General features: G+C 44.4%; 1 protein-coding gene across 1 annotated transcript; it reads right to left on the minus strand.

Moving 5' to 3' along the window:
• Positions 1-552: 552 nt before the first annotated feature.
• On the minus strand, positions 553-1,385 carry LOC116763561 (GTP-binding nuclear protein Ran-like). The gene has a single exon (XM_032651477.1). The coding sequence runs from the start codon at positions 1,383-1,385 to the stop codon at positions 864-866; it is 522 nt and encodes a 173-aa protein (XP_032507368.1). The 3' UTR covers positions 553-863.
• Positions 1,386-13,586: the final 12,201 nt, after the last annotated feature.

Here is a 13,586-nt window from a genome sequence, read left to right on the forward strand (position 1 = left end):
GACGACAGAATGGAGGGCAGCCCTGACTGTCAGCCAGCAAGGAAGCATGGGCCTCAGCCCCTTAAGCGCCAAGAAACTGAGTTCTTCCAGCCCGAGTGAGCCTGGAAGCGCATTTCTCCCAGCCTGGCTGACACCCTGATTTCAGCCTTGTGATACTCTGAGCAGAGACCCAGCCCTATCACACCGGACCTATGGAACCAGGACTGTAGACTCTAGGACCAGCTGGGTCTATAGAACTGCGATCAGTGTTTCAAGCTGCCAGGTATGTGGGGATGTGTGATGCAGCAAAAGAAAACCAGCACATGCGCCCCAGGCCCTGTCTTCTCTCTTCCTCTCCTCTGGCCTGGGGTCTCTGCTTCCAGTTTGGAGGGGAAATCAGAGAGCGTGAGGGAAGCCTGGGCAACCTTACTTCTTCAAGACATTCTCTTTTTTTTTTTTTTTTTTTTTAGATATTTGAAATACAACTTTATTCTGATTCTAAACGAAAAGGAATGGGAATGACAGTTAAGATTCTACCACTGAACATTGTGATGTGACTGTAGCGGTCTTATATTTGAAACTCAAGGAGGAAAGAACTGTGTTCCAAAACACCTCAATATGCAGGTCCAAAAAAATGAAGGTCTGTTGTTTTTTTAACTGCCACATTCACTCCAAAGCCCATTCATCTCCTTTAGCATCCCAAACATTAAGCACATGTTCTGCTTAGCTATATAATAAAGTGGCAAACATGCTGCACCACTGACATCACAGGACAGTTGCGTATAAAACTAGACTTCTGACGCTGGGCTCCAGCTTCACGTTTCTCACAGGTCATCATGTTCATCCGGGAGGGCAGTTGTCTGAGCAACCTCTAGATGGCGCTCTTACTGCGCTGCCAACACTGGGTCCATGACCACCTCTGGTGGGGTGAGGGCAGGCATGGCGATGAACTCCAAGTTAGGGTCTCCGATCAGTTTTCTAGCAAGCCAGAGGAAGGGCTTTTCAAAATTGTAGTTACTTTTGGCAGAGATGTCATAGTACTGAAGATTCTTCTTTTGGTGGAAGACAATCGACTTTGCCTTAACCTTTCTGTCCTTAATATCCACTTTGTTGCCACACAACACGATGGGGATGTTCTCACACACTCGTACCAGATCTCTATGCCAGTTAGGCACGTTCTTGTAAGTAACCCTCGATGTTACATCAAACATTACGATGGCACACTGAGCTTGGATGTGATAGCCATCTCTCAGTCCACCAAATTTCTCCTGGCCAGCTGTATCCCATACGTTGAACTTAATGGGTCCTCTGTTGGTATGGAACACAAGGGGATGGACCTCAACGCCCAAGGTGTCACCAACCGATACGAGCTTGAACTGCACTTGGGGCTCTCCTTGTGCAGCCATCGCGATGCTACTTCCAGAAGCGTCTCCGCGCCCGTCTGACTCAAGACATTCTCTTTACAACCTCTTCCTCTCACTTCTTTCAAAGCCCGGATGTGGTTTTCTGTTTGTCTGTATTTTAATAGGTATCTCACTTCCTTTTTAAAATTTTTATTGGCATATAGATGATTTACAATGTTGTGTTAGTTTCAGGTGTACAGCAAAGCAGTTATACATATATCCACTTTTTAAATTTTTTTTTAGAATCTTTTCCCATATAGGCCATTACAGAGTATTGAGTAGAGTTCCCTGTGCTATACAGCAGGTTCTTATTAGTTATCTTTTATATATAGTAGTGTGTATATGTAAATCCCAGTCTCCCAATTTATCCCTCCCCGCACCCCGATCCCCTGGTAACCATAAGTTTGTTTTCTACATCTGGATGTGTTTTCTTAAAGAGACTTCTAGAAAGCAAAATCCAGGGAGGCCTGAAAGCTGCATTTCCCCTTCTCCATCCTCCAGACACACTCAGAGCTACCACCTGTTAGCCCGAGACAATAAGATCTGAGCCTGCTGGAAGTGAAGTGAGGAAAGAGAAGTGAGGAAAGAGAACACACAAGGAGGGGAAAATACTCCACGGACTAATATCTTCACATACTGTTCCTTTCCAAAGCTTCGTCTCCTGGCCCTGCAGATCTAGATGTGGCAGAGGCAAGTTTTCCAGCAGGGACACCAGAGGCAGCATGTGACCAACAGACAGCCCGCCCCGGCCCTCGCCTTGTTACATTCCTCAAGTGGTGCAGGATGAAATGCCAGATCAGCCTGTGGGAAACAGAAAGGAAAGCTGTGTCCCAGGCTCTGGCTGGTGGGCAGGGCACCTACACGGAGCATTGCCCTGAGGGTGGCAGCATTTGGCAATGAAGGATGTTTAGACGGTGGAAATCCTAGACTCCCAGGCAAAGGGAGAACCCATCTGGTGACATCTCCTGGTATCAGGCTCTGGTGGACCAAATCTTGACTGGTAATTTCATAAGTCCACACGTCTCTCTGGGGTCCAAAGAGAGGCTGACTGCAGCCCCTGGAATGTGGGCTGTGAGGGTGAAACTTCTGAGAATCACAGGAGAAGCAGCCGTCATATTTCTTTCCCCAGGGCAGCCTCTAGAGAGGAGAGGCAAATAGAACAAGCAGTTCCCAGCTCTTCAGGGCCCGTTTTCTGCCAGACAGTGTGCCATGCATCTTCTGTGCATTATATAGTTTAGCCCTCATAACAAACCTGCAAAGTCAATAAATCCCCATTTTAAAGCCGAGGCAGTTGAGCCGCAAGAGGTTAAGATAAGCTGCCCAATTCACACACTCCCTAAGCGGCAGAGTCAGGGTCAATCAGAAAAGAAAGCTCAGGCAGCAGAGTTGTCAGGGTTCAGCCCAACAGATCCTGGCCACCACTGCCCTGGTCCTGCACTCTCTAGAACAGGTTTCCTTCACATGGGGATCCCCAAAATATCTGTAGGCTGGCGGTGGAAAGGAAAGTCACATGGCTCAGAGGCAGCATGAATGGGCACATGGGTGAATCTGTTTAGATTAGTTGGCAAAGAGTCCAAATGAAGTGAGGAATTGTGATTACTTTGATCTTGGTGGCTGCAGGATAACCTAGACTCATACCCTTGGTTCGCCAAAGGTGTTTATGCTTGTTTGCACTCACTATGGCTGCCTGAGAGGCTCCCCCTCTAGCTCTCCACTGTTTTAGGTCTCTTTAACACATGCATAGGAAGAATTCCTCATTTCCTCCTTTTGGTCCAATAGGTTAGATTCCAACTGCTTCTAATTTACCCCACTGTGTTCAAGTGTGTTGTCACCCAACATTCCACCCAACCACCATTAGTATTTATTCTTGTTTCTTCAAGACCAAAGTAAGTCTAGCACATAGTGGGTCTTTGGTATTGGAGAGGAAAAAGAGAGAAACCTTTGCACTGTCCTGGCCACAGAGATATAAGGGTTTGGTTCTAGAATGTGTTCTTACAAATCGACCAAGGCCTAGCCAGCTCCAAAAGCAGAGGCATCTCTGACCTGCCCCCTAGTGCTTGCACTGAAGGATAAATGCTGACACTGTGCTGAGGTCGGATGTCCCATGGGACAGAAGGTCAAGGACACAGTCATGTGAGCTGGGTCTGAGGCAGTCCCTGGGGGGTGGGGGAGGCCCGGGGTGAGTTGTGGATCTGCACTGCAGATAAATAAGGTTCATTTAAAGGGGCCTCCACCAGTGAAGATGACAACAGAAAATCTCCATTGCTGCTCTTCTCCTTGGGCTTCCAAAGGAACTCCCGATGAAACCATTACCAGGAAAATTACTTCCCTTAAAACCTGTGCTCCTATCTGGCTCCACGTCCCTTCCCAATCTGGTTCTTTACACAACCCCCCACCTAAACCCTCTTCCTGCCCCACCAGACTCAGTGGTGACTGTTCCTACAGAATCCCAGTTGATGATCTCACTGGGGCATTGCTCTGTAATTCTCAAATCTGGAGGCTCTCACATCCTCCATTTCCCCCTTGGGCCTTGCACCCCCACACCAGCCTTTGCTGGGACTGCTTTGCCACATGCTGTGAGGAGACCTCCTGTGGCTCATTGGTGGCAGATTGGAGCTAGAAGATGGGGGAAGATCTTGCCACTGAACCGGGGAAAGCGAGAGTGCTGTGGTTCTGGTAGACCTATTTGAGACTTGCGATGTGTTCTCTCAGAAGCAGTGCCAATTAGGTTCTAGAATGCTGTTAGTACAGCACTCTTTTTGCTATGTGATGCGTGCTGTTGGCTGTGGTGGGCTGGCCTAACACTTCCTACGGGAAAGTGCATTCTGAGTTCCCAAGGATGTCTTAGAAATGAACTTTTGAATCTACAACGTGTTTCTCAAATTTCTCCCAAGGAGCTTATGATTTTTCTCTGTCATGATGCTGAGCTAGTTCTGGTTTCGTGTTCAGTATAAACCAACATCCAATGCCCAATCTCAGGCTCTTGGAAGTGAGTGATGCCGGGAAGAGAAAAAGTTTCCCTGAAAACACCTTCACAGAAAGCAACACAGAAGCTGGACTCTTCCTTCGGAACAAAAACTCAGAACATTCTGACCTTGGATTGGATTCCTACTTTGAACACTCAGGAGGAGGGAAGTGAGATAGGGAGTTGTGGGGCGGCCCAACTGCAGTGGCTGTGAACCAAGTCCCAGGTTCCAGTAAAGTGACTTTACTTCCTCCTCTGACATCTGCCCTTTCATTTCATGTCCTTGTCAAGATGATATTATGAGAACATGTGTCTAATATGATCTTAGGAACAATGATTTTGAAAATATCTCTTTATTGAAGCCTTGTCCTTGACACTTCCTGGTTGGATCTAAGTTATATGTTCTCTTCTGAATGAAAGAGATGTGATCACCAGTTTCCTTAAATGGACTCAACCCTGGCAAACTTGGCTTAAGATGTTGGGTAAGTTCTGAGGAAGGATTAGACTCAGTTCATAATTTCAGACAACGTGCTCCACACTCTTCTCCACATCACCACCTTGAAATGTTACTAAATGAGCAGCAAAAAAACCCCCCGTCTTTCCTTTCTGGCTCTATGGTTTCCTTCTGCTTGCTGACTTTGCAGGTAGCCTGAGCAATTCCACTGTTTGTCTGAGCCTCTTGAAGTGAACTGGCTGTCTGCTTAGCACTCTGAACTTTAGAAGGACAGGGCTTTTGAAGTTCACGGGAGCACAAGAAGGACTGTACTATTATTTTATTAATGTGCCAGTGTTGCTGTCAGGATGGCCAACATTAAAAAGTCTACAAATAACAAATGCTGGAGAGGGTGTGGAGAGAAGGGAACCCTCCTACACTGCTGGTGGGAATGGAAACTGGTGCAGCCACGTGGAGAACAGTATGGAGGTTCCTCAAAAAACTAAAAACAGAGTTACCATACGATCTAGCAATCCCACTCCTGGGCATATATCTGGACAAAACTATGATTCAAAAAGATACATGCACTTCAAGGTTCACAGCACTATTTAAAACAGCCAAGACATGGAAACAACCTAAATGTCCATCAACATAGAAATGGATAAAGATGCGATATATATAATACATATTACACACACACACACACACACACACACACACGGAATATTACTCAGCCATAAAAAAGAGTGAAATAATGCCATTTGCAGCAACATGGATGGACCTAGAGATTATCATACTAAGCTAAATCAGAAAGAGAAAGACAAATACCATATGATATCACTTATATGTGGAATCTAAAATATGACACAAATGAACTTATTTACAAAACAGAAACACTCACAGACACAGTGAACAGACTTGTGGTTGCCAAGGGGGAGGGGGATGGGGGAGGGAAGGATTGGAAGTTTGGGATTAACAGATGCAAACTATTATATACAAGGTGGATAAACAACAAGGTCCTATTGTATAGCACAAGGAACTACATTCAATATCCTGTGATAAACCATAATGGAAAAGAATATTAAAAATGTATATATACATATGTATAACTGAATCACTTTGCTATACAGCAGAAGTTAACACAACATTGTAAATCAACTATAATTCAATAAAAGTAAAAAAAAAATGACAGTATTGTTTCTCTTGTATCTTTTTTTGTTTGTTTGTTTGTTTTTTTGTGCTATGTGGGCCTCTCACTGTTGTGGCCTCTCCCGTTGCGGAGCACAGGCTCTGGACGCACAGGCACAGCGGCCATGGCTCACGGGCCCAGCCGCTCCGCGGCATGCGGGATCCTCCCAGACCGGGGCACGAACCCGTGTCCCCTGCATCGGCAGGCGGACTCTCAACCACTGCGCCACCAGGGAAGCCCTCTCTTGTATCCTTGAAATGGATTTTCATCATCTAAGAGAATTCACAGGCAAACAATATCCTTCTCTCTCATTTTTGTCTTAAGGTCTCTACTTAAGTCTTGGAATAGTGAAGCTTGAACACAGGAAAAACAAACCAAATCAAAACAAAAACCGCGAAACACCCAAAGAGGTTGCCTGTTGACTCTGCTAAGCTCTGCTCCATACATACCCTTCCACTGGTGGGGCCGGGGTTGGAAAACTCTTCAGTGAAAGTCAGAAGTTGAAGCTCAAGGCTTCTATGAAAAGGCAGGCCTGCCTTTGACATTTTTGTTTCCCTCCAGAAATCTTTCACAGCATCTTTCATTGCAAGAATGACTCTGAATAACAGCTAATAATTACCACAATGGACATTTAATATTTATCATGCTAAGTTCTTAATAACCTTTAATAGGCATTAATCATGTAAGCTTATTAAGAATCGCAGCAAATCCGTGAGGCACCATTTCCTAGGGTAATTTATAAAACCACAGAGACAATGAGATTTCAACAAATCATTCCTTGAAGTGAAGGTAATTTAAAAATGAATATAATCAAATTTGGTGCCTGACTGTGAATTCAATGGAATATTAATGCAAGTTCCTTGATGCTATTTGTTAAGGCACGGAAAAGAATAACTTGAGGTTTTGACTGTTAACAATAAAGTAATTTTACTCAAATATTCACGATTCTGAACGGCTAGCACAGCCTCAGTGGACCTACGGTCTCGGATACTGAAGTCAGAAGAGCATTCTCGGTGGGCGTGAGTTTTGTTTTGTTTCTTTGCTGTCCACCTATGTACTAGGACAGTGACTGAATTTAAACAAAAGGTGGGATACATGTAAATTCACACACAAGAACTGTTGGATCATATACTAGGAAGTTTGAATTGATGCTTTTTCTAATTCGTAAGCTCACTGATTAAGAAAAACCCTTGAATTAAGAAATTCTCTTTTTCACTTAGAATGCCACCCTCCCGCTCTCCTTCTGCACACAGCTCCAGGACCTTCAGGTGCAGGAATGCTCCACGATGAATACAGTTATAAATCTAGAGATGTATGTATAGAGCTCTCTAATCCTCTTATTGAGAGAAAAGTTCCCTCACACCTCAAATCCCTGGGTTTAAATCAAATGTTAGCTCTCCAGCTCGTTCACAGGTGATGACTACGGGTTCCCATACCCAGCTGGTCCTGCCCACTGTCCAGGAGAGGAATGTACATTCTGTTTCCTGAGTAAATAGGTTTTTTTTTAGATACCAATATCTAGGTATTAGCTGAACTTGATGCCGAGGCTTTTTCTTAATACCATTTTTACGGAGGTTCCTCAAAAAACTAAAAATAGAGTCACCATATGATCCAGCAATCCCACTCCTGGGCATAGACCTGGACAAAACTATGATTCAAAAAGATACATGCACCCCTAGGTTCAAAGCACTATTTCCAACAGCCAGGACATGGAAGCAACCTAAATGTCCATCAACAGATGAATGGATAAAGAAGATGTGGTATGTATGTATGTATGTATGTGTATGTGTGTGTATATATGTATATATATATATATATATATATACACACACACACACACGCACGCACACACACACACAATGGAATACTACTCAGTCATAAAAAAGAATGAAATAATGCCATTTGCAGCAACATGGATGGACCTTATCATGCTAAGTGACGTAAGTTAGACAAAGACAAATACTGTATGATATCACTTATATGTAGAATCTAAAATATGACACAAATGAACTTATCTACAAAACAGAAACAGACTCACAGATAGAGAGAACAGATTTGTGGTTGCCAAGGGGGAGAGGGGTGGGGAGGGATGGATTGGAAGTTTGGGGTCAGCAGATGCAAACTAGCATATATAGAATAGATAAACAACAAGGTCCTACTGTATAGCACAGGGAACTATATTCAATATCCTGGGATAAACCATAATGGAAAAGAATATGAAAAAGAATGTATGTATATGTATAACTGAATCACTCTGCTGTACAAGCAGAAATTAATACAACATTGTAAGTCAACTATACTTCAATAAAATAAAATTTTTTTAAATGTTAATAGTTCCTTTTTTTTTTCTTTTAACTGTGTATTACCACAAGTAATACATGTAAGGTTGCCAGATAAAATAGAAGATATCTAGTTAAATTTGAATTTCAGATAAGAAATGAATCATTGTTGGTATAAATTATGTCCCATGCAATCTTTGAGACATATTTACACTAAAAAATTACTCATTGTTTACCTGAAATTCAAATTTAACTGGACATCCTCTATTTTTATTTGCTAAGTCTGGCAACGCTTCGTTCGTGCTTTGCATAACTGCAAAAAGAAAGAAACATAAATCACCAGAATTCTCACATTCTTGATTCTTTTCCTAATCCCTTAATATAATTGGAACTAATTTGGGTCATTCCCAACCAAATTATTATAAATTAAAATGTTTTAAAAGTTACGTATTCTCAATAAATAGTATCAGCATCCTTAACCCCCTTTGGTTTTTCTTTCTTCTCCAGGAGTCATCTTGTTAAGAAAAATAAAGATGGATGAATCCCAGAGAAAAGCCAGAAATACCACTAGTCAGGCTGTTAAGAATCTGCTAAAATATTGACAAAGAAAACCTAGGTTACAGATAACACAGTGTCTCATCTTTGGCAGCAAGAGAAGGGCGAGGGTGGCACTCCCTCACTGAAGGACACGTGTGTGTTGGTGTGTGTCTCCGTCCTTCTATCTGTCTGATTATAATCGACGGAATGGAAAACGAAAAATATACCGCAGCCCCCAAATTTGAGCAAATTGCCCTCATTTCCTTCTTTTTTCCGTTGGTTGATCGAAGCAGGTTATCTATCCATTTTGCTAAGACAAAACGGGAGAAAGGGCATCGACTTTGCAAGGGATTTTTAAGCTGTTGCTGACATCAGGACACTCATATGAGTGGTGGATTGTGTGTGTGTGTGTGTGTGTGCGTGCATGTGTGGGCATGAATGTGTATAAGTGTAAGTGGGCAAGTAGGAGTGCATGCCTGGGCATGAGTATGTACGCACGCGTGGGCGTGTGGTGTTTGTGCCGGGGCGGGCAGAGAACAACTTGCAGGGTAAAGACGGCCCCTGAGACAGCAAGACCTGACGCGGAGGGAGCACCTCTCCTGGCCTGTCTGGGTGGTGCCTGGGCACATCAAGATAGCAACAGTGATTTAATCACTACTTTAATGAAATGTGTAATTGTTTTTGAGGAAGAAATACTGGTCAAGGAGTAGATTTCTAGGCAAGTGCTAAAGGCACCTCTCTCCTCCGCTGCTCCTATCCCAAGGATGCATCAAGGGCAAGGGTGTTGCGTGAGATCCCATTGCTGGGGGGAAGTTGAGGGCCTCAGCCCACAGAGGTGTGGTCTCTCTATGGCCCTTGGACTTTGACTCCCTTGGACTTCCCATTCCTACTTGAAGTGTTTGCTTTGCCCTGGGCCTTGGGGACACTCTTCCATTGATTCTCTTCTGGACTGTAGCTTAATAAAAGGAGCCCTCCTCTGCTTTCTGTGCTGTGTCATAGCTGAAAAATAACCAGAAGGTTGTGAACTTTCCTTCAAAGTGTCACTGGTATAGGAGAGCTCCTATGATTCAACTACTGAGCTCTTGTTTTCCATCTGCCGGACAACCTCAAGGTCATGCCCGATGAAAGGGATGCTCTTCCTGTCTGGACAGGGATTCCAAAGAAGATTCCTTCCGGGCGGATCTCCTCAACTCTTCACACTGGTCAGGGTCAGGAGAATGCCGGGTCCCAAACAAGTTGTTGGAGAGAAAACAGTGGAAATCTCAGTAGCCCTCAAGGAGCTCATGTGGTAGCAGAAACAGAGAGGAAACCATAACGATATGAGAAGCGTATGAGAGACTATGGCCACAGGGATGGAAGGAGGGTCTGTGTGTGGCGTGAGATGGAGGTCATTTCAGGCGGGCTGGAACAGGTGGTATTTAAATCGAGCTTTGAAGATCCCTGAGAGTCAGCTCAATAGGAAAATTATGCTCGGAACGGCACTGGCGACACACAGAGACGGGGAGATGGCTGCACACTCCAGGAGCTGCAGGGCAATGTGTCTGGATTCTGGAGCCGCGGGAGAGACACATAAACAGGACTCTGGTGAGGGGGTGGGGCCCATCATGAGGAGGCTGGTGAGCTTTGCTAAAGTGCTTGGGTTTATACTGAGGACCACAGCGAGACACTGAAGAATTTTAGGAGAGTGTTATAACTGGACTTCACCTTTAGAAAGATGTTGTTGGCAACAGCATAGGTAAGCGGCTAGAGGGGGCATAAACAGAGGCAAGAGGATCAATTAGAGGAAAGAATTAAGGCAGTGGTGCTAGGGGCAGATACAGACACGTCTGTGAACAGAATTTAAGAGTAAGTGATGGGGGTGGGGCAGTGCATGACAGTTTCTGGTGTGTGTCCTTGGATGGATGGTGATGTCATTCGTTAAGAAAGAGAAAACAGGAGGCGGGACAGGTAGACTTTGAGGTAGGTTTTGCTATCCTGAGTTGGAGGCCTGTATGACATTCAGATAAGGTCTCGAACTCAGAAGAGAGGTAAGCTACATTGATAGGTTTGAAAATCCTCAGTATTTAAATGTTACATTTAAAGGACCTATCTGGGGTGTTGAGGACTCTCTGTAATAGGCAGGAACAGGTTTCAGTACGTTATTATTATTATTATTATTATTATTTTTTGCGGTACGCGGGCCTCTCACTGTCGTGGCCTCCCCCGTTACGGAGCACAGGCTCTGGACGCGCAGGCTCAGTAGTTGTGGCTCACGGGCCCAGCCGCTCCGCGGCATGTGGGATCTTCCCGGACCGGGGCACGAACCCGTGTCCCCTGCATCGGCAGGCGGACTCTCCACCACTGCGCCACCAGGGAAGCCCCAGTACGTTATTTTAATATTCGCTTATGTAGTGCTTTACAGATATTCATAGATACCTATCTTTTAGAGAAAATTAAAGATTTTCATTTCAAACATCTCATGGTGGTCACCACAGTTCTGAAAGATGAGAAAGGCACCATTTGTCTAATTTGATAGAGGAGGAAACCGAGGCTCAGATTAAATGCCTTTCCTGAGGTTACACAGCCAGTCAGTTGGCAGGGTTTCCTGCCTTTGAATCCAGGACTCTTTCCTGCACTCTCCAGGGCCTCTCCCGTCGCAGTGGAGGCCAGCACCGCCCACCACATCCTGCTCCCTGCAGCAGGCAAATGTGGATCTCTTAAGAGCTTTAAAACCCAAAGGTACAATACCCGCACGAAGATTATACCACAGCGTTCCTGGCACGCAGGGCATTATCCTAGAAGTCCTTATTTTGTTGCTAAATGTATTCTTTGTACATGCTTATTGTGTAGAATACAGTATACAAAGAGTAGGGTTACATAAAGGACCAGAAACTCCAGTTTATCTGGGTCCTTTTGCTAATCTCTCTCTTTCAGTGCCACGGAAGGTAGAATCTCGGGTTGGCACAGGGTTGAGATAAAGCTGTGCTGTCTTCAGCACAATGCCTCTCCCGCCACAGCTCTGCTGGTAGCGTTGTACCCACGGGAAATGGGTTGTACAGGAGAAGTATTAAAACAGCCTGTGAGTGCTTCGTCAGTTCCCTATCCCATTTCCTACACGGAGAAACGAATGGTTCAAGCCGGTTCTGAGCCCTTAACGTTGCCCTCCTTGCCCACGAGTGAGGCCACAGACCTTCTACAAAAGCTCCTTAGGGAATCTCTTTAGCGTCTGCCTCCCCCCACTTCCGAGCTCAGTTGTTCTGACTTTCTCAGGCCCCACCTCCCTCTCCATGCCTGGCCTTCCTGGAGTGATGCATTGGCTTGGATGCTCTGCTAGGCCAGCCTTTCCACCACTCTTCACCTGTGCTCTCTAGCCTTAGGCAAATCAACCTCACCTGGGCATCCTTCCCAGATTCCTGGAAAGGATGCCAGGTTCAGCAACCTTGGTTACAACAGTAAAAGGGAGGTGAAGACAATCCTGGGAACTCAGAGAGGGAGTGGATCTCAGGTTCCACGACAGAATTTTCGTTTCTGTAAGTCTCAGCGTGTAGTCAGATCATTAAATGATACTTTTCATTCTCACCATAGTTTACGTCCTCATTACGTCCTATCACTGAACATTTTGGTTATTTATAAATTTCTGCTTATAGGTAATATACAAATGCACGCATCCATACTGCCTTTATTCCGTTGAGTTTTTATTAGTAGTTTATCTCAATTGGTATAAGTGTCAGGAGCCTGGGGATTCGTCATCATTCCTCTCCACTAAGATCCTTCCCAACGCCAAATCCACTAATACCTCTATCCTGTTTCTCACCATTGTTTTTGTTCCACGACCATAATCCAATTCCTTACTATCGTCCTTGGGACTGTTTGTAACATCTACAAAGACTTAAAAGTCCCCACATCAAAAATGATCAGTCTTGGTAACTCAGGAAATCCGTAACTAAACCACCAGGAGAGCTCAGAACTACAGACCACCATCTCCGACAAACATAATCCCTGTGTAGTTGACTGTTCTTCAAAAAGCAGCGAATAGCTGTTTTCTCCCCCCAGAGGTTGCCCTCCTGGCCAGCGCCATGGGCCCGCGACTAAGCAGAGTCAAGTACTTGCGAATATTTTCTTTTTCGTTTTTATGGTTTTACCGCTTCTCTGGTTTTCACTGTATGTCACCACAAAGATAATTTTAGAAATATTTAATATTTCTAAAATTTAGAAAAATTTAATATTTAATTAAAAAAATAAATATAGCTACATTTATACAACAAACCTTGTGATACTGCAGGACAGGCACACTCAACCTCCATAACAATGAAGAGTCTTAAAACGTGTAGCCATGAAGAAGCTCACCTTATCAAGAACACTTCCGCCTCTTACTTCAGAAGCACTGGCCTGAACACGTGCCAATTGTTTAAGAGGAAAAGTCCCGAGGTAGTTAGTTGGGATCTCTATACATTACTTGGAAAGAAGCATCATAAAGAAAGATATGCCTCCTTGATCTATCACTGAATATTTTGACTCTTTCTTTTAATTAGTAAACCATGGGAAGAAAGCACTCAGGGGTAAGAGCGCTAAGACATACACTGGGGTGACGATGGATTGTCTGCCTGTTAACAGATACCATTATTAGAGGAAGCGGATGATGGATGAGAAACACTGAGCCAGAGGGAAAGACAACGTTTCAAAGAAGTTGTACCAAACCCCAGGCAGCTACATTCAGTGCTCACAGGGCCACTGTGGTCAGATGCTGCATGTGTCTCCAAGAGCGTAATGGCATTTGATAGATGCTGTAAGGTTTTTAGCACAAGTAGCATGGCTGGTAAGG

The sequence above is a fragment of the Phocoena sinus genome, chromosome 12, assembly GCF_008692025.1.
Source record: "Phocoena sinus isolate mPhoSin1 chromosome 12, mPhoSin1.pri, whole genome shotgun sequence".
Lineage (NCBI taxonomy): Eukaryota > Metazoa > Chordata > Mammalia > Artiodactyla > Phocoenidae > Phocoena > Phocoena sinus.

Excerpts from the sequence above, each read along its gene's own strand:
- LOC116763561 (XM_032651477.1), bottom strand. The coding sequence starts at position 1,385 with ATGGCTGCACAAGGAGAGCCCCAAGTGCAGTTCAAGCTCGTATCGGTT.